General features: G+C 43.3%; 1 protein-coding gene across 3 annotated transcripts; it reads right to left on the bottom strand.

Moving 5' to 3' along the window:
• Positions 1–1,236: 1,236 nt before the first annotated feature.
• Positions 1,237–13,122, bottom strand: LOC123149102 (structural maintenance of chromosomes protein 3). 3 transcript variants are annotated; one of them, XM_044568651.1, is made up of 30 exons: positions 12,912–13,115; positions 12,037–12,087; positions 11,868–11,943; positions 11,315–11,353; positions 11,142–11,209; positions 10,993–11,064; positions 10,684–10,763; positions 10,519–10,597; positions 10,331–10,448; positions 10,082–10,257; positions 8,667–8,912; positions 8,470–8,591; positions 8,248–8,392; positions 7,549–7,721; positions 7,355–7,454; positions 6,084–6,220; positions 5,793–5,994; positions 5,115–5,202; positions 4,886–5,035; positions 4,247–4,398; positions 3,929–4,120; positions 3,669–3,852; positions 3,511–3,581; positions 3,274–3,425; positions 2,954–3,122; positions 2,722–2,868; positions 2,544–2,639; positions 2,166–2,340; positions 1,697–1,913; positions 1,237–1,596 (listed from the first exon to the last, which is right to left on the bottom strand). In XM_044568651.1, exons 2-29 carry the CDS (start codon positions 12,049–12,051, stop codon positions 1,723–1,725), a joined length of 3,615 nt encoding a protein of 1,204 aa, XP_044424586.1. In that variant the 5' UTR covers positions 12,052–12,087; positions 12,912–13,115; the 3' UTR covers positions 1,237–1,596; positions 1,697–1,722. The 3 variants fall into 3 exon arrangements, with proteins under 3 accessions (XP_044424586.1, XP_044424573.1, XP_044424579.1); XM_044568638.1 differs by having other exon boundaries at positions 11,142–11,353; XM_044568644.1 differs by having other exon boundaries at positions 1,319–1,596; positions 1,705–1,913; positions 11,142–11,353; positions 12,912–13,122.
• Between the last annotated feature and the right edge of the window lie 7,050 nt (positions 13,123–20,172).

Genomic DNA, 20,172 nt, shown 5'->3' on the forward strand with positions numbered 1-20,172 from the left:
ATGCGGCAGGCAGCTTTCTTGATTTTTCTCTAGGGTAAACATGAACATCTCATCCGCTTTTTGTTGGCTTGTTGATCTTGTAATGCATGAAATAAGTTGGTTGGATTTTATGTAATAGAGCAGGTAGGACTATTAATTGGAATCTGGAATTTTAGCACAGGCACAAGACTTGGTTCCCAAGGCAGGAAGAGGAGGAGCTCGGGCGCGCTGGTGAGAGGAGCCGAAGTGGAACGGTGGTGCCGGGTGATGCGGTCGCCGGCATCGGCCGGCATCGGATTGAGCATCACGTGGGCCGCGAGCCTAGCGGCTAGGATCCGGAGGCGAGGAAGAGTCCGTCCTCATGTCTGTTCATGTTTTTTTTCTCCCTTTAAAAAAGGAGCGAATGGAACGCTAGCAGGGCGGCGGGCACTTAATTACTTGAGCCAAAATGCAGGCCCCATATTTTCAGTAAAAGAAAATAAAGTGGTGCCGTAACAAAGATTATGCTACAATTAAACATCATGTTACAAAGATTTTGCACTGATACATCTTTGGCTTGCATAGAGCACTATTCTTCAAATATTGTTGCTTCCTAGAGAATGGTGCTTCTGCCTTCCGGGGCAGCACCACATGATGATCATGGAAATTTTGTAGCGGCGCAATACCCCCACATGGACTCGGCAGCTATGGCGGAGGCAATTGCCCTGGGTTGCTACAAAATTTAAATTGATTCAGACTGAATTGAGTTAGTGGACACGATGAAGAACGGAGGCAACTCACTCAGTGTTGCAGCTGCACTTAGTTTATGAAGAATGCTCCTTTCTATGCAAGACTTTACGAATGCCAAGTTCGATCATTGTCCTATAAAAAGTTGCGCGTCTTTTGGCTTCTACTTCTAAGGTTTCTGCTGCTAATATGTGGCAACAGGAACACACATATTTTATCTTAGCACAATTAGCAAACTCTCCCCACTGATCAATGAATTTGGTAGTCAAACTACCAACATTCCAAAAAAACAATCAGCAAACAATTTAACTTTTATGTCAACCGAATAAAGTCACCATGATGTCTTTCCCTCAAAAAACTTAGCAACACAGAAATTATCATGGTCATGGTCTCTATTTCTTTCGGCGCGTACTGACAAAACTATTTATAACACATTCCAAGGTTTAGTCTTCAGAAGAGAATCATTCCCAACATATTCGAGTGTATGACCTAGATCTGTTGCATCTAACTCCAGTTCCAACTAGAGACAAATATAACTCCAAACCACACACATAACTCTTTATCTATCAGGTTATCAGCAGGTTCCAGATGCCGCTAAAACCTCGCAGTCGTAACCAATGAAACAAGAGAAATGATGGACCAAATTTTGCAGCAGTGCGGTACAAATAGACAAATCGAAAAACGCACATCTCCAATCACGCAAACGCTCCCTAAGCATACTTAAACAAGATTTAGTAATCCAAAGGCTCCTACGCATTCTTCAAGTTACCAGTCCAAAGGCTAACTAAATATACACATCTACATTAACAGTGGCCTACAATGTCCACGAGTAGACCAACGGCAACACACACGCCCCCGTACGTATCTTTCCTTTCCTGTGTAAACATCTTGCTGCAGGAAACAAACAAAGATGGCGATGTCAGCGAGCCACTGCGTAGTATGATGATGAGCTGCCAAGATAACTCAAAATGCAAAGAGGAACAACACGCACAGCTGCTCCTTGTGCCTCGGTCGGCCTCAGCTGGCGTTGGCCGTCTGGTCGTGCTCAATGAAGTCCATGGCCTGCTCCTTGGACACCACGTTGATGAAGCTCACCCTGTTCTTGTGTGTCACGCCGTAGATCTTGTCCGCCACCTTCAGGATCTCCGGCCTGAATGTGGTGGCTATGAACTGGGTGTCCGCCAGGTCAGCCAGACGCCGGACCACACCTACAACAGGACTTAAGGAAAGCAGCAACAAAGATTCGGATGGATATTCTCAGCAGCAGCTGTATACCATGTGATTTAGCATAATGAACACAGAAAGGCATTGTTGGGCATGCACCCAGCTAGACAGACACTAGAACATTAGATGTATGACATGATATTATGGAGGATTGGATTCACTGGAAAAACAAGCATATGAAAGCTCCTCCATGGCGAGGATGAAAATGCAGAAGAAAGAAATAATTAAAAGGATACTCCCGACAGCCGTTCTGTACTGAGGATCCAGAGCAGCATCAATCTCATCAAACAGGTAGAACGGAGCTGGATCACATCGTTGGATAGCAAAGATCAGTGTTAATGCCACCACTGTCTTCTGCCCTCCAGACAACTGCTTCATGGACTGAGTTTCTCCCTTGCCAGTGAAGGAAACCTGAAACATGACTAAGCATGAGTCTCCACACAGACAACCTTGAAGTCATCACCATGGTAATTCAGGAAGAGTTTAATAACCTGGGAACAGTTTTTTTTCTACAGGAGCTTGGAAATAGTATCAGAGCATCATTTGGATTTTTATGATGGATTTAGAATAAAATATGCATGAATACATAAAAGATCTCTGGAAAGAACGCATGCCTTGACTTTCACACCAATATACTTCTCTATCCTCCCTTCAGGATCTGCTTCACGAGGCACGTCCTCATCCATGTCATCATCGCCAGCATCACCATCCTATAGAAATGGAGTGAGTTAGGAACTAGAAGTGAAAGAAACAGAACCAAAGTTGGTGGGTAAAGCAAAAGGGAATAGAAACCTTTTTCTTCATCATAACCAAGTATCCGTGACCACCTTGCACTAATTCAGAGAACACTTCGCGGAAGTGCCTTGCAACTCCTTTAAATGTGCGTTCAATTGATTCATCCTTCCTTTGGTCTAAAACTGATATCAACTCTCTAATTTTCTGCAATACCAATCAGTAGATTTTATGAGATTCTAGTCTTAGGACAATCAAAAGGGAAACAGGTTGTACTGATCAAAAAGCTTGCCTCGTCACCAGCATCAAGTTCAGCCCGTCTTCTCTGCAGTTGTTCACGCTGTTCAGTGAAGTTCACATATTGGTCAAGAGCCTTTTGGTTGACATGACTAAATTGCTTCAACTGCTCATTGCAGTCATAGAGCAGCTTCTGTAGCTGCTTCTTGTTTTTTCTCTTGTACCTATGTTATTGGTGAAAAAAACAAGTTAACACAGTTCATAACACCACCTTATTTATCTGCTGAAAATTACTACAGGATAACAAACACAAGTAAACAGGCATTGTGCAAATGAGTCGGGCAGTTTAGCAACATAAGAAAAATGGAAACATACGTTTCGAAAGCATCAGCAGGCAATGAGCCCAGATCTCGGATTTTCTTCATACACTCATCTTGCTTGACAAGATACGTGCTCCTACTGCTCATCAACTGTTCCAAGTCTTTCGCACCATCTTGCACCGTCTGCTCCAAATTAGCTTCAAGAGCCTGTGTATAGATGTACATAATACATAACAAGTCAACAGTAGCTATATAAGTTAAAACCGAAGAAAACATTAAAGCTATATAATACCTTCAGATCATCCCTTTGTTTTTTCAGTTGCTCCATCTGTCTTGTATGGGCATTAATAGCATCGACATTAGCTGCCCAAAGGACCATTTAAGAGTTAAGGGGCAACTCCGCCTAGTACAACACAAAAGGAAAAGAGAAGTCAATCGATGCATATATACCTTTCAGTACTGTCGTCGCCTCATCAAGAGTCCTCTTAGACTCTTTCAATTCTTGCTCTTTTGCTTCGACTTCAACAGGCAAGGTTTTAGAATCTGCAGATGAAATTATTGCTTCCAACTCTTTCTGACGCCTCATAAGATTAGTTGACAAATTGTTCTCCAGTTCTTCCTTTCTTGTTTCAATCTACATAATAGTTTGTATTAGTTAATAATGACATCTCGGAAACAAAAGTATGGTTACAAAATTTTGCTTAAACAACCTCAATGCGACTGTTTTTACATGAGAGGAACTTCTCCTTCAATTTTGTAATTTCAGGATTCAGTCGCGAAAGGAGATCTCTTTCTTCTAAAGTTAGCTGGTCAATCAGTTCTGTGCCCATCTCATCATTTTTCATTGCAATGCCAGATTGGATTTGCTCAATTTGGTTGCGGATGTTCGCGAGTGATTTTTCCTGCAAGGTAAATAATATAAGACCACATTCCATACACAATTACAGCAAGAGTATATAAACAGCAAAGGATCTGCATAATAAAAAGAGGAATCCACATGAGCAATGAAAAAGGGTATTACTAGGTACCTTCTTTGCAAGGGCTTTCTCCAGTGATCCCTTTTGCTTCGTTGCACTGGCAATATCAGCTTTAAACTGTTCCAACTCCGACTTGGCATGATCACGTTCAGCGTCCATTTGCTGATGTTTGGTAATCAAATCCGTAATTTTCTTATCTATATGTATGGGAAGTTAAGAAAATTCTTTGATGTACAATATCTCTCTTGCAGATAAGCAGTAAACATCTAGGAGAAGTTGTAAATTTTTCATCAAATATTCAATTATTTAGGGATTGACAACAAACAAATAGAAGCAAGCAGCGAGATGTCAAGAAGCTAAACTTTTTTGAACTGACAACTGAAAACACATATACATATGATTTGATAAAGTGTGGTGGATCCCAGATCATTACCACATACATTCTGCAAGAATTAAACCTACATGGTGTGCATACTTCTACTGAGTGACGACAATGAGCAACAAAGCAAGCAAGGAATCTCAAATTCAAATGTAGAACATAACCTTAAACTACTTGCCCATTGGACCTGTGGCAAGAAGCAGTTGCAGGTGTATATTTAGCTGCGGCAGGCACTAAAAGGACAAAACATGAGGCCTTGCACTAGCCTCGTGCAAGAGAAACAGGAATATCATTGAACTAAAGCAGGATATCTTTTAACTTTTTCCCCACGTTCTCTAGATGTGCCGTCTTTTTTTCAATTTCTGCTTTGTTGTCCCTGATTACTTTTACAAACTTCAGTCTTGAGCGTCTAGAATCATAGAAACCTCCTGTCATGCCACCCTTTTTCGCTACTTGATCACCTGAGGATAACCACAATGTCAACTTATATGTTAAAAGTAATAATGACAATGACAGCTCAAGAGCAAAATTCAGGATTACCATCAAGTGTGATGCAATCTAGACTATTGCTGCGTGCAACTCTGGTCGCAGTTTCCAGGTCTCGGCATATAACTGTCCTACCAAAAACCTAACAGAAAATTCAAAGTTAAGCAGGAAAAAGAACCATATGAAAGCCAAGAAGTACACTTATGAAAGAAAAGTTGTCAGAAAAAACTAGCTTAGGTGCTTGAGGAAGGGAAGCTATATAATCTGGAGGAGCAAGGTTTCCCGGCAAGCACGTGCATATGGCATGAACCCTCTACAGAAGTGCGCTAAAGGTAAAAACATGCATAAATGGGAACATGGGAGTGAGTAATGAACACTTTATTTTTATATTTTTAATATGTCTCCAACATGGCATCCAATTGGAAGCTGAAGATAAATTAGAATGAAATCTTCTGTATCCAAACAAGAATATACTATAAAATAATCTGCGATGTCACTCGTAACTCAAGTGATTTTGCTGGGTGTCAACGCTCCAAGCAAACAAAGCTAAGATGGATACATGCAACAGAAGAAAGAGATGATAGCGAGAAGGCAGCATTGGTATTTGGTAATGCAGATGAAGTGTAAGAAGATAGATCAGAACTGAGCCTGAACTAAATTAACCATGGCAGCCCAATAAAAGATGTAGACATCCATTGGAAGGAAAAAATAACAGGAAAGTTTGAATGACACCTGTTCAAAAGCACGACGATGCTCAGCACGAAACTTTAACTTCTTTAACAGTGGAACAAAATCAGAGCTCTGTGGAACATTGACGTTCGGAGCGTGCACTCTATTCAGTGGTATGAAAGTCACCCGTCCACCTTTTTCTCGAGTCAATACCTGAATTATCTTTGTCGATATATCGTCATTTTCAACCACCACATGGAACAAGCTATTCACATCAGAAAATATGGGTTATTCAATAACAGAGAAGATGAAATGAAAGTGAAGAATCAAGACAAAAAAGAAACAGAACAAGACCTATTCCCAGCAGTGACCTCAACAGCTGTAAAAAACTTCTCTTCGCAGTCAACCAGTTCTAACACTGGACCAAAAACTCCTCCAATACCATGGTCCCTGATGATTCTGCTAACAGAATTCAGGCCTCTCCTGATATCCTGCGGAAGAAAACAAAATTAACACCATCCAAAGATAGCTTTAAGCAGTTCTTAAAGTAAAAAAGGAATGCCATAGTATGACAAAAGAGGCACAGCTCAATATTTAGAAGGAGAAGGTCTAGCAATTGCAAAACCAGGTTTAGGGCTATGCTATATACTCCAAAATTCATGAAATCTGTTGCGACAATAAACACAAAGTCAGGTACGACTGATATAAACCCATGATAAGATATTTTTAAAGTTGTTAAATGTATATAACAATACACCTAAGCCATTTGATTTACAACTATCTTTGCTCTTCCCTCCAACTCATCGAATTATTCTGCCCCTTACCAGTAACCACAATTTCATACTAACGATGAGGAAATGATACCAAGACCGTAAATGATGATCACAATCGTATGTGCTTTTGGTAACACATGATTTTATGTGCTAAAGTTGCAAGCTACCAAGCATGCCATACAAAGTTTAAGGTTCACTTTCTTGGCGTGCAAATTTTGAGTCAGGTCACCAGATATAGATGTTTATTAAAATACTGCATATGCTCCTTTTACTTGCCACCAAATCACCGTACAGTCTATGCTTTGATTCAGATTTCTGACCATTGAGTTTCAGTAAAACTTTCTTTCTAAAGGAACATGTTCTTTAGTCCCCTCGACTCTTAACAACGTTCACCCCCTCCCCTTGTCGCCCTCGGGAGGCAACGCTACCCCCTCCCCCTGCTAGTGCCAGTGCCCCCCCCCCCCCCCCCACACACACACACACCACCGGGCAAAGCCCAGGTGGATCCAGCGGTGGCGGGACCTTGCTCCCCAGCAGCTTCCCCCCTCGAGCGTGGGGGCTCAACGAGGCTGATGGAGCAGAGCTTCTCCGGCCATCAATGCACAGCACACTCAAACTATAATAAATAAATACTCCCTCTGTAAACAAATGGAAGACATTTTATGAGGGAGTGTCCTTTTATTTTTGTTATAATTCAGTTTCCTATCCAACAATCATTCATAGATGCATATCTAAGATGCAATATGCAAGTGTGTACATAGGAATAAGAATGGAATCATTGGAAATTAGTAAGTCAGTAGCAGTCAAAAATGTTAACAATAGAACATGTGGACAACTAAATGATTTCCATACCCCAGGTGTTGCATGGTCCAAACTCTTCTGTGCCTTCACAAGATCTTCCTTTAGCCTATCGATTTCAGCTGTCACACTATTTTCCTCCTTCCAAAATGATCTGTGAAAATTTATTTTGAACTAAGTATATATAGTCTAAAGCTACACATCTTGAATCAAATCACAAGGTTATGAATGCTAAGAAATGTGCATACTTCCTTTCATCTTGAAGTGCATTTTTCTGCTTCGTGAAGTCATTGTGATGCTTTTGCTTGTCTGCAAGAACAGCCTCTAACTTGCTTGATTCACTTCTCCGAGATTCAATGTGGTTTGTCAACTTATTAATTTCGTCTTTAAGCTTCTGACTTTCTTCTTGAAGTAAGCTTTCCTGTCATAAAAGCAAAAGTGCAGCCCACGGATCAGCTATGCATCAACAATGGAAATTTAAAGCTAAAAATAGGAATGATTATATCTTGACTTGTGGCACTAAACTCATATATCATGACATAACCTGAAATGGATCAAACTACCACCTCTGATCCACAAATGAAGTCATTTTATAGTTTTACCAGTCAAGCATTTCTAAATTCGACCATCTATATAAAGAAAAAAAAATACTAACATTCAAATTATTAAATTTACATAACTAGATATATCATGAATTGAATTTTCAAATTTAGAATTATTCTTATGTGAGGCACCATATTTGCACAGAAATTGATGGCCAGAGTACCATATTGAAGAACGCGTCATTCCTAAAAGACTAATGTTTTGAACTGAAGGAAGTGATACACACTCTAATGTAGGGTGGTTCAGTGCAGATTCAATCGAACCCAAGTAATAAGTAGACTAGCACATCAAAACAAAGGTCAAGAATGAAATTTCAAGTATCAAACAGGTAACTGGTTGAATACCTGCTTTCTATTTGATAAAAGTACACGCTCAAGATCATGAATTTCTTTCCGAAGCCACTCATCTCTGGCAGCCTCATTCTTAAATTGAGTTGCCCTCCCCTGCTTTTGGTACAATATACTCAGCCGCTTCTCGCGGTCCATTATACTATCCCCACAAAATGATGCGTCAATAGGAATATCTATCAACAAGTCAAAAGTATATATGTGTATATTATATTTTACCTTTTTGATATATCTTCCTCTTCCTTCAATTTGGCCGCATGCACCTTACTAATTTGAGCCAATTCAGACTTTGACTTTTCACTTTCTTTCCTCATACTATTTAACTCCCTTACGGCTTCATCCTGCCAATAGATCTTTTAAGTCCGGCAACGAAACAAAGTTACTCAACATCATGAGAAAGGTCAAGCATGGCATACCTTTGCTCGTTTTTCACTTGAAATTCTGTCTTTTAAATCTCTCAGATCAAGTTCAATCTGAGAAACTACCTTTAGTGCTCCAGTACGCTTCTTCTCTGCATCTTCCTTTTCAGACTTGGTTTCGTTTATCCCTTTAGTAGAGGCTTTTATTTCTTTCTCCAAACTTTTGACCCTCTCACGTAACTCTACCACTTCATTGTCCGCTTGAGACATCCTTTCAGAAATTTGTCTTCGATTATCATCCATCTAACAAGAAATAAATCAAATGTAGTGGGTAGAATAAGCATTATAGGATACAGCAGGATCAATGATATTAGAAAGTTTGGTCTAGAATATCTCATTTCGGAGATAGTGCCTTGCACAGTGGCTAAAAGCCATGGAGTTGATATGCAAGAGATGTAGCATATATTATGGCATAGCAAGCAAGCAGTGATAGCAAGAGAATGTTTATAGGAGTTCATGGTAAAGCATGTTACAATCTTATAGGCATGCTACTGAAGAAATGAATGTAACGTTTGGCAAAGGAAATAGAGGATAGCATCCACTGACAATTATTTTTCTGAATAGAACTATGGTAAGATATTTTTATTTATTTTATTTATTTATCACCTAATTGCTCAGTTTCCAGGGGAGGTAAGACGAAACCAATTTGCATCAATTCACAGGAAATTCACTAACAAGGCTGGCTGGAACAGAACACTAAACGTGTATGAAATGACATTTTTTTTACTATTTTATATTTCCACTGGTAACAAAAACAATCAATAAAACACCAGAGACATTTGCTCAAGAAATAAAAAATGAAGAGGCTGTTTGGATTGCGCCAGGGTCCGCCTCGCCAACTGCGGGTGCACCAATTTATTGGCGGCCGATTCCGCCTCCCACGTCTTGCCAACAAATTGGTGCTGGATTGAACTAGCACGGCAGAGCAGGCCAGGGCGTACCAATTATTTGGTAGCCATCCAAACACATACGCTATGCATGGTCAACACCAATATTTTGGATGGGCATCTCAGGGCGTAGATCCAAACAGCCCCGAACTTACCAGTTACCACACTACCTTCATCCATCAAATAACGAAATAAATATATCAAAAATAGTGCCTTGTACGCTCTCTTGAGAATCAAGTTACACAGCTGTTAAAGCAGCTGCAGAACAGGACACTGGGCTTTCAGAAAACATTTTTAGTTTTCCACACCAAGTTCTTTTGGTCTTGATGAGAGAGCACAACAAGGTTCTTCCATGAGTGATATACAATAGAAAAGATACTCGGGTGGTCATCTGAGTGGGAAATGTCAATGGTTCATCAAAACTCAGCTGAAGGCATTCACTCATAAGACAGACTATTAGAACTTGCCTAACAGAACACAATAATACCCAAAGTAAACATACATAACAAAAAGGGCGAGTATTACCGAAGCTAATTCATTTCTAGCATCATTTAGTTCATGGTCCAATATAGTATATTCAAGTGATCTTCTCTGTTTGTCCAGCTGCTGGTACTTCTTTAGTTCCTCCTTCTCTTCATCAAGTTCCCTCAGTCTCTCCTCCAGGTAGTGGACAACTTGATCAATCTGCTTCCTTTTATTGGCTGTTAATGAAGTTAATGGACATGTCAACAGGCCAGAAAGATTATAGAGATACTTTTGGTGATTTAAACTTGCCTGTTTCTTGCATTATTTTCAAGCTCTCCCGACGCCTATCTTCATAAACACGAGTACCACCAATCTCTTTGAGAAGATCCAGTCGTTCAGAATCTTTCATTAGAGTAAGGGATGCAATCTAGACATGCAAAAATTGTCAATATTATATCTGAACAAATCCTGGGAACAATCAGATGAATATTTATTACCTTTCCTTGCTGGACAACATAGTATGGATTAGATCGAGAGAAACCAGCGCTCTCCAGCAGATTCATGACTTCAGTTTTACTGAACAAAACAGCAATAAAAAGTGGAGCTGAGCAAGAGACAAGGTACAACACTGTTTTACTGGTTTAGGGCATAAGCCAACATACCTGACATGTTTTCCATCCAAGTAATATTCATCCTTCTTTGAAGCAACTGTCCTTCGCAAGCGTACCTCTTCTTTATCAACCTGCAGCCAAATTTCATAATTTAGAGGGCTACTGCAAAATCTGCGTGCTGATGTGTCGCTCTGGACAAACCGTATAAGTGGAGCAGAGTAGTTTTTATGATGATAATGATATGCATGCACTCATATGGATGATGTGGGTATTGACACTTTTACAAGTGAAATATGCAGCTTGAGACTGAAGTGGATGACTTTAATCAAATACTAACACTTAATAAACTAGAGGACTTACTGGAATACGGTTGTCTGAATTATCAAAAATTATCTCGACAAAAGCAGATACAACTGAGTGTCCAGCACCTTCCTGGCAATGGTTATTAGTATCAAACACCAGTCACCTATTTTAAGTATTCAGATTGATCAATGAAAGAGAAGGCATACATGGAGAAGAGCTCCCCTGTCCTCACTGCGCAGGTTCTGAAACATGTCACTCAGGACAAAGCGTATAGCTACAGCATTCAGCATGGTGAAATTAGGATGGGAGTAGCACACAAGCGTCAATAACCATAAGAATGAATAGTAAGTCAGCAGAATCTCATGTTTTAAGGCATTACCATGGAAAAAATTTGATTTGCCAGATCCATTTGCACCAACTGCAACAAACAGTTAAATCAATGTTAGTGCATTAGCAGCACAAAAACTATGTGATGAACTCTAAAGTGGACTTCTATTATACTTGCAATAAATTGATACTTCAGTACTTAACCAAATATGTCATCAGGAAAGACAAAGAATGGAAATCGCTACCATGCAAGCCAATAATGAAAGCACGATAGAGTGAAAGGTTTTAACGAAAAGAAGTAGTCGCAAGAATACATTTCATTTATTTAATTCGAACGTGTATATGATGGCTATGCAAATCTAGAGAACGATGTAAAATGTCAGAGAAACACTGAACAATGACTTGAGCCTTGGATCAACATGTAGTAAGTATGCAATTAGCCAACTACATAAGGGTTATCTGGTCCAGGCCCCAGAGACCTGGAGGTGGCTGTTTGACAGGCTGACAGTGACAACACTTAGTTACCATGAGGCAACTGACAAGTAAAACACATGAAAAACCTCAGAACCCTATGGCCAAGTTCATTACAGAGAGAGGAAGATTACCGACTACGTTAACTTTGGGGCTGAAAGGTTCTGTCGAGGTCTCCTCCCTGTAGCTTTTAAACCCTTCGATTATAACCTGCACAGAAATCTCTTACGTCAAGAGGAGGAAGCAGTGACATTATAAAAAACAAAAGACAGAGACAAGTCATTCAGAAGCTAGCACAGTTACCTTCTTTATATACATGGCTAAGACAGGGAGAGATCACACCACCATTAATTCCTGCAAACAGAGGAAGGTCACTCGTGAATAGAGCATCAGGGTGAACTAAAACTCTACAGGCTGGCTGGCAAATGTGCGAGCAAACAACCGTGCTAAGGTGGTGTTCTGGTTTGAAGCAGCAACCGCGACCAAAATTAATGCAGATGGATTACAGTGGTCCGGTTTTCCAGTAGAATTGAGCATAGCAACTAAGGTCATTAGTCAGGATTTCAGAAACCAATAGCTGAACGAAACAGTCGCAAAATGCCTGACAGACCCGTCAGACAGCGCACCGCTGCCTCCGATTTCCAGGCACGGATAGATCAATCCGACAGACCAAAGGGCTGCCAGCAACTATACATGACTGCGCGGACAAATAACTCGTGCAGGGTAAGGAAGCAGCAGCCCGAAGAGCGCGTCCTACTGCACTACACTACGCCACACACCCGCGTGTAAACCACTCCAGGATCCAAGGAATTATCCACCGCGAAGGAGCCCGGAGCCGCGAATCGCCGTTCCGCCCGCGGCCGCGAGAAGGAGCCCGGAGCCCCCGCCCGTCAGATTCGGACCTGGCGGGCTAGCTAGGGTTTAGGGCGCGGGCGCGGGCGCGGGGCGGGCGTTCGCCCGCGCGGGAGGCCGGCGGGAGGAGATGCGGGGGGGTCGCGAGGGGCGCGGCGCGGAGCTGCGGAACCGGAAACCCTAGCTGGCTCGCTTGGCTCAGGCGCGCCCGGGCTTGGCGGCGGAGGGAGGGGGAGAGCCCTGGAGCCTGCCTCGAGGCCCCCGTGGTACGCGCGGCGGCTGCTGGCTGCCGAGCACGGAGAGGGGGAGGGGGAGGAGGGATTTACCTCGCCGGAATGGCGGCGGGAGCGGGCGGGCGAGCTCCGCTGGGCGGGAAGCGGAGGCGGAGCGGGGCGGAGCGAGCGGGAGGGGGGAGAAGGAGCGAGCGGGAGTCCAAGGGGAGTCGTCGCGCTGCTCTGCTCCGAAAGGAGACCAGAGGAGGAGAGGGCCAGCCACAGCCAGGCCCAACGTGCACCCGGTTCCTCCCGTGCTCGTCTGGTCTGGGTCTGGTTCGACCATTCCGGTCCAGGCTCCCGGTTCCATTCGAATCACCTCTGTTTATTGAACTTCATATATCAGATCTTTTATTATTTTTTTGAAGTGAATCCACGGGTGATTCGAATCCAACCAAAGCTGAAATAAACAGGGATGAATCTAGGATCTGAAGCAAACAACTTTTTTGTGTGAGCTTCGATAGCCATTTCGTTTTAAATTTAGGTATCAGATTCAACTTTGCCAGTAAAGCTGGATGTAGAAGCTAAAACAAATACTAGCTATTTCGAATAAGCTTTGTCAGTGAAGCAATGTCTGGATTCGGGCCATTCTCACTGCAATTGCATGAATCATCTCAAGGTGTACTTCAGTGGCAAAACTGATTCCGTGAATCAGCTTTGCAAGTGAAGCGAATCCATATGTAATTTGAATCCAATCAAAGCTGACACAAACAAGACTGCATCATCAACTTTGCGAGTAAAGAGAATCCATAGGTGTTTCGAATACAATCAAAGATGAAACAAACATGCCCCTCCTCTGATAAATGAAACATTGGTTCCAGATTCAAATTTGAACCGCGTGCTCGAGGACGAAATTGAAAGGATAAGGTAGCAGTACGATGCTGGTCCGCCGTGGTTAGGGTTTCTCCAGAGGCGATTGGGAGCCTGCATAGGGATTCCAAAACTCGTGGGTGACTGTTCTCCAACGGCGACTGTGATTGCAGCAGTAGAGTCCATGTCCGGTGGGTAGGTTAGGGTTTTCTCTTGAGTGAGAATGTTGGTTTGCATGTGTGAGGAAGAAGGCATTAGAGGAATCTTTTTCAAGGACGCACACCTCAAGAGATCTCCTGCTGGTGCAAAGTCGCTGGAAGAAACTATTAGACTGGATGAGAGGGTTGGTATTGACAGAGAATGAAGTTGGGGGGTTGATCTTTGAAGAGCCGGAGAGGGATCTAAACGTGAACTATAAGTGGTCGGTGGTGGGGAAGCTAGGTTTGCTCGCCACTCCCGCTGGATATCCATGATTCGGAGAGGGCGATGCAACATGCATGGGGGCTCCATCGCGAGGCTCGGCTTCAGGACCTAGGAGACAATATTTTTCGTTGTAATTTTCGATGGTGAAGGCGATGGAAGCATGTGCTACAAAACAGTCCCTGGCAAATTCAATTTTCATGTCATGATGTCGGAGGTTTTCACCGAGAAAGCCCGGCCCTCCGAGATGAGTTTTGACATGACTAAGGCATGGGTGGGGGTTAAGGATGTCCCGCTAGATAAATGTATAGAATATTCGGTAGGCTCCGAGGAACTGGCCGGGAAAGGTCACTAGAGTTGTGTAAAAAGATGGATCGGCGAGAGGGAAGCAACTCCGAGTGCGGGCGAAGTTCTCTATTTTTGAACCTCTCACTAGGTTTTTTTTCTTTGTTCCTTACCCAGGACAAGATTGGGACGTGGTATGTATTTCAATAGGAAAAAGATTCCGAGAGCGGCGTTTTGGCTCCTAGGTGCATATGCACCCATTGTCGAAATACACATTTCAAAAAGTTGAAAAATTCGGAACAAAAACCCCACGTGTATATCCAGACATTTTATGTGCGTTCACAAGGTTTTGGTGAAAAACGACGTTTTTTGTGGCTTGTGTAAAAAAAGATAAAGAAATGCCTCGTGAATAGTTAGAATGAAGCATCAAAAATTGTCTTTTTTACACAAGCCACAAAAAAGTCGTTTTTCACTAAAACCTTGTGCACGCACCTAAAATGTCTGAATATACACGCGGGATTTTTGTTCCGAATTTTTCAACTTTTCGAAATGTGTATCTCGACAATGGGTGCATATGCACCTAGGAGCCAAAGGCAATTACCGAAAGATTCCTCACTTTTGTTGTGAATATAGCAGGTTAGCTCATGTGGACGACAAAATGTGATCCCCCAAAGATGTATTCTTCCAATGGTATGGATGTATGGTTGAGTGTGTCCCTGGATAGGAGGAGATCTTTGAAAGCCTCGCCGCACCGTCCCTTGGCTTTATTAAGAGCGGGAGGGTGCATCGAGAAGGCACATGGTTTCTCTTGAAACCTGTAAGAAATCACGAACCCTTTTCTGTTAATTTGTTTTAGGTGGTCTAATGCTAGGCTCAAGATCCTATTCATGTCATGTCTAAACTTTTATGTCTAACACAGTGAAGCATCTACATATAGTGACAACATATTCACGGGAGTCTGCACGGATCTTTAGCAAATCAGCCAGCTCTGCCACACACTTATCTCATTTCTTGTTGTCTCATGTTCTGTGCTGAGTCCCGCCATGACTTGGATATCGTAGATAGAAGGAAAGCAAGCTGAGCGGTTGGAGTTGGAGTTGTAGTGAACCCAGGTCGATGGCAGCTCGCCTGGAGCAACAAAGGACCACATCAAACAACCTATTCCATACGCTTCCCGATGTGTTACCCATATAGTGCAATCGTCATGCGTAGCTCTTGAGGGCACAAGGACAATGACAAATTTCAGAGCCTCAACTCTTGCTCGGTCTCCATAAGCATGCACCTGCAAAAAGAACTTCCACACTCTTCACATGGCAAGGTTGCCCTCCGCATTCATAAAGGTGATCGGAACCTCGAAGCTCTATATTTACTCAATAAAGGACTTCATTTTCATGCAATCAGGATCTCATGCACATGCCTCTTCAGGAATAATGATCTATTAAAATATTCAGGTTGTTCAGCAAGTATTGTGGTCGTTAAATTTCAACTATTTATTGAGTCAACTACTAAATACTTCTTAGAGGATAAACAACAGTGCATAGTGTGAAGAAGATGTAACAAGCAGAATAGCTCTCCATGTTTCTGTGAAAATCCAACATATCCTCTTCCTGATCATCTCTACTGATGGTACACAATGGTTACGGAGTTAGCCCGAGGATGTACATACAGCTTGAAGGAAGTTGAGAAAGATATAACACATGGCGGCTATTGATTTTTTTTTCAAATGACACAATACCAATGGGCTTCGAACATAATCACCCAGATCAAGATGGAAGGAACAGGTTCCCTTGCACTGATAACACTTAAGCAGTATAGTTCAATGATTCAATCCATCTACGACTTCAGGAAACTTGGGAAAGCATTAAAATTCCTTGTGCAATTGAAACAATGAAGGGGGAGGGAAAGGAGGTTGTCAAACCTAAACAACAACGATGTTAAAATTGTTTTCAACTGCCTGGCTGAAGTGAAGCATTTCCTGTTCAAAATTGCTCCTGTGCACCTCCACAACCTTTATGTCAACATTCATAACATGTCGGACACATCAAATGCACAACGTCAGACCTTCAGCATCGGACAACAACCTTTTCCGAGCAAAAACTCATAGGGTCTTCTTGCTCGAAAGACGTAAGATTTCCATAAAGCATATGACCGTGAGGAGCGCATCAGAGCCAGCATGATGCTCAACCTTGCTTTTCTTCAAACCAAGGTACTCATCACCAACAAGCTCTTTCAATTTTCCTTGAAGCCCTTCCTTTACAAGCTGGCCCAACTGTCGGTGTCAAAACTGGCGGATCTCGGGTAGGGGGTCCCGATCTGTGCGTCTAAGGCTAATGGTAACAGGAGGCAAGGGACACAATGTTTACTCAGGTTCGGGCCCTCCTACCCGAGATCCGCCGGTTTTGACACCAACATTGGTGCTTTCATTGAGAGTTCCTCTGTATCATCGCTGCAAGGCTCGATGGCTCTTTCAAATCATCAACAACAATGTGGTCCAGGGTGAGACTTTTCTCCCCGGACAAATCTTCGTGTTCGGCGGCTTCGCACTGCGGGCCAATTCGCTTGGCCATCTCAGCTATGCCACTGGCCGTCAGGTCAGGTTCGGAAACCTAAACTACACGACCGATATCCATGGAGATTTGATCTTCGACGGATTCGTGCCTACGCCAGGAACGCCGAACAATCACGATGAGCACAGTTTAGACCTGCTGCCGGACAATACTCGGGATACCGCACCTGCAGGAACCCCGGACCTAAATCCAGGGAAAATTGCGTCGCCCGAGGACGGGTGGATGGAACCCTCCCCGGAGGCAGCATCCTTATCGGCTGTAGAGCCGAACACAGACTTCACCCCATGGAAGCCCGTGACTCCGGACCCCCGGATTCATATCCGGTTGTAGGTTCCATCCCGCGTATCCCCGAGCCCGCCGAATCTGGTTGGGCTTCGGTAATGGAGTTCACCGCTGCAGATATTTTCCAGCACTCGCCCTTTGGCGACATGCTGAACTCGTTAAAGTCTCTCTCTTTATCAGGAAACTCTTGGCCGAAGTATGTCCGGCTCGAGGGGGAAGCTGGCGACGAGGGAATTTGTTGCCCGCCCACCACCCACTTCATAGCCACGGTCGATGATTTGACCGACGTGCTTGACTTCGACTCCGAAGACATCGACGGTGTGGACGACGATGTAGGAGAAGAACAGGAACCACTGATGACCCACAAGTGTAGGGGATCTATCGTAGTCCTTTCGATAAGTAAGAGTGTCGAACCCAACGAGGAGCAGAAGGAAATGATAAGCGGTTTTCAGTAAGGTTTTCTGCAAGCACTGAAATTGTAGGTGATAGATAGTTTTATGATAAGAAAAAAAGTAACGAGTAACAAGTAAATAAAGTAAATAAGGTGCAGCAAGGTGGCCCAATCCTTTATTTAGCAAAGGATAAGCCTGGACAATTTCTAATAATGAGAAAGGAGCTCCCGAGGACACATTGGGAATTATCGTCAAGCTAGTTTTCATCACGTTCATATGATTCACATTCGGTACTTTGATAATTTGATATGTGGGTGGACCGATGCTTGGGTACTGCCCTTACTTGGACAAGCATCCCACTTATGATTAACCCCTATTGCAAGCATCCACAACTACAACAAAAGTATTAAGGTAAACCTAACCATAGCATGAAACATGTGGATCCAAATCAGCCCCTAACGAAGCAACACATAAACTAGGGTTTAAGCTTCTGTCACTCTAGCAACCCATCATCTACTTATTACTTCCCTATGCCTTCCTCTAGGCCCAACAATGGTGAAGTGTCATGTAGTCGACGTTCACATGACACCACTAGAGGAGAAGACAACATACATCTCATCAAAATATCGAACGAATACCAAATTCACATGACTACTAATAGCAAGACTTCATCCATGTCCTTAGGAACAAACGTAACTACTCACAAAGCATATTCATGTTCATAATCAGAGGTGTAATAATATGCATTAAGGATCTGAACATATGATCTTCCACCAAGTAAACCAATAAGTATCAACTACAAGGAGTAATCAACACTACTAGCAACCCACAAGTACCAATTTGTGCTTTTGGATACAAGAGATGAACTAGGGTTTGAGAGGAGATGGTGCTGGTGAAGATGTTGATGGAGATTGACCCCCTCCCGATGAGAGGATCGTTGGTGATGACGTTGGTGATGATTTCCCCCTCCCGGAGGGAAGTGTCCCCGGCGGAACAGCTCTGCCAGAGCCCTAGATTGGTTCCGCCAAGGTTCCGCCTCGTGGCGGTGGAGTTTCGTCCCGTAAGCTTGCCCATGATTTTTTACAGGGTAAAAGTGATGATATAGCAGAAGATGGACGCCGGAGGCCCAGGAGATAGGGGGCGTGCCCTATAGGGGGGGCCTGTCTCCTGTACAGGGTGTCGGCCCCTTGGCCTATTTCTTTCGCTCAGAAATTCTTATAAATCCCCAAAAAAAATTTCGTGGAGTTTCAAAACTTTTGGAGTTGTGCAGAATAGGTTTCCAACATTTGCTCCTTTTCCAGCCAAAATTCCAGCTGTCGGCATACCCCCTCTTCATGGTAAACCTTGTAAAATAAGAGAGAATAGCCATAAGTAATGAGATATATTGTGTAATAATAGCCCATAATGCTATAAATATTGATATAAAAGCATGATGCAAAATGGACGTATCAACCACCACCCACGGGGCGGTGGACAACCACCTCTTCATATGATATATATATATATATATATGGTGGATACTCCGAAAGAAACCAATGGCGATGAGGCAATAGAGGATAACCCCTCAAGGAAGAAAGCAAAGTATGAACATCATCAGCGCTGCCCCAAGCCCTGCCACAACACTGCCAACACGGCAGTAAAAAACAATCTAGATGGTACCGAAGATGAATACAATCCCGATCAGCCTACCTTCGAGCAGGCCGGACTGGCGACGGGCGGATATTTGGAGAGGGACAACCACATGCCCCCCTCCGAAGATGAGGTGAGCCTCGGCGATGATGAATTCGGCGTGCCTGAAGATCTCGCGAAACAAGCTCGCTTTAAGCGACGGCTTATGGCCACTGCGAGGAGCCTGCAAAAGAAGCAACAGCAACTCAAATCTGACCAAGATTTGCTCACTGACAGATGGACCAAGGTCCTGGCCACCGAGGAATACAGACTCGACCGCCTCGACAAATATCACAATTCACCACCTCAACCAAAGAAGAAGAACCTAAGGCACATACCCCGACGCCAATACATCACCACGATCCAGGACAATACGCAGGAAACACGAGGCAACATCCTCAAGCCTCGGCGCAATTGTCATAAACATCAAGTCAGGGACGTTGGTGCCAAATTTAGCGCCCCCCAGTCCGGTCAGCAGAAAAAGAACAGCCCAAGCCCATCCGGCCCAAGCAGAATACTCGATCAACCATGTGAAATTCATGGTACCCCCAGAAGGCGGCCAAGCATACCAATAGAGAATGCCGGATCCTCAAAACAAAACGGCCGATCACGCGCCAAAACCAATGAAGGGAGGTTCCAAACAACGAAAGAACGATCAAACATGGTGAGGTCATAGGAAGATCCCCCCACAACAAAAATAAATACGGCCGATCGTCTGTGACCACATCGGCGGTCCGGACAACATCAGTCATAGCAATTTTATTGCACTCACTATTAACCCAATAGTTTGGGGGCTCCATCTCACACGAACCCCCACGGGCATAAAACTATCAACATCTCCTCAAAGATGCCAGGTGCAAAGGCCAAGTTTTAATTGGCCCACCATACTAA

The sequence above is a fragment of the Triticum aestivum genome, chromosome 1B, assembly GCF_018294505.1.
Source record: "Triticum aestivum cultivar Chinese Spring chromosome 1B, IWGSC CS RefSeq v2.1, whole genome shotgun sequence".
NCBI lineage: Eukaryota > Viridiplantae > Streptophyta > Magnoliopsida > Poales > Poaceae > Triticum > Triticum aestivum.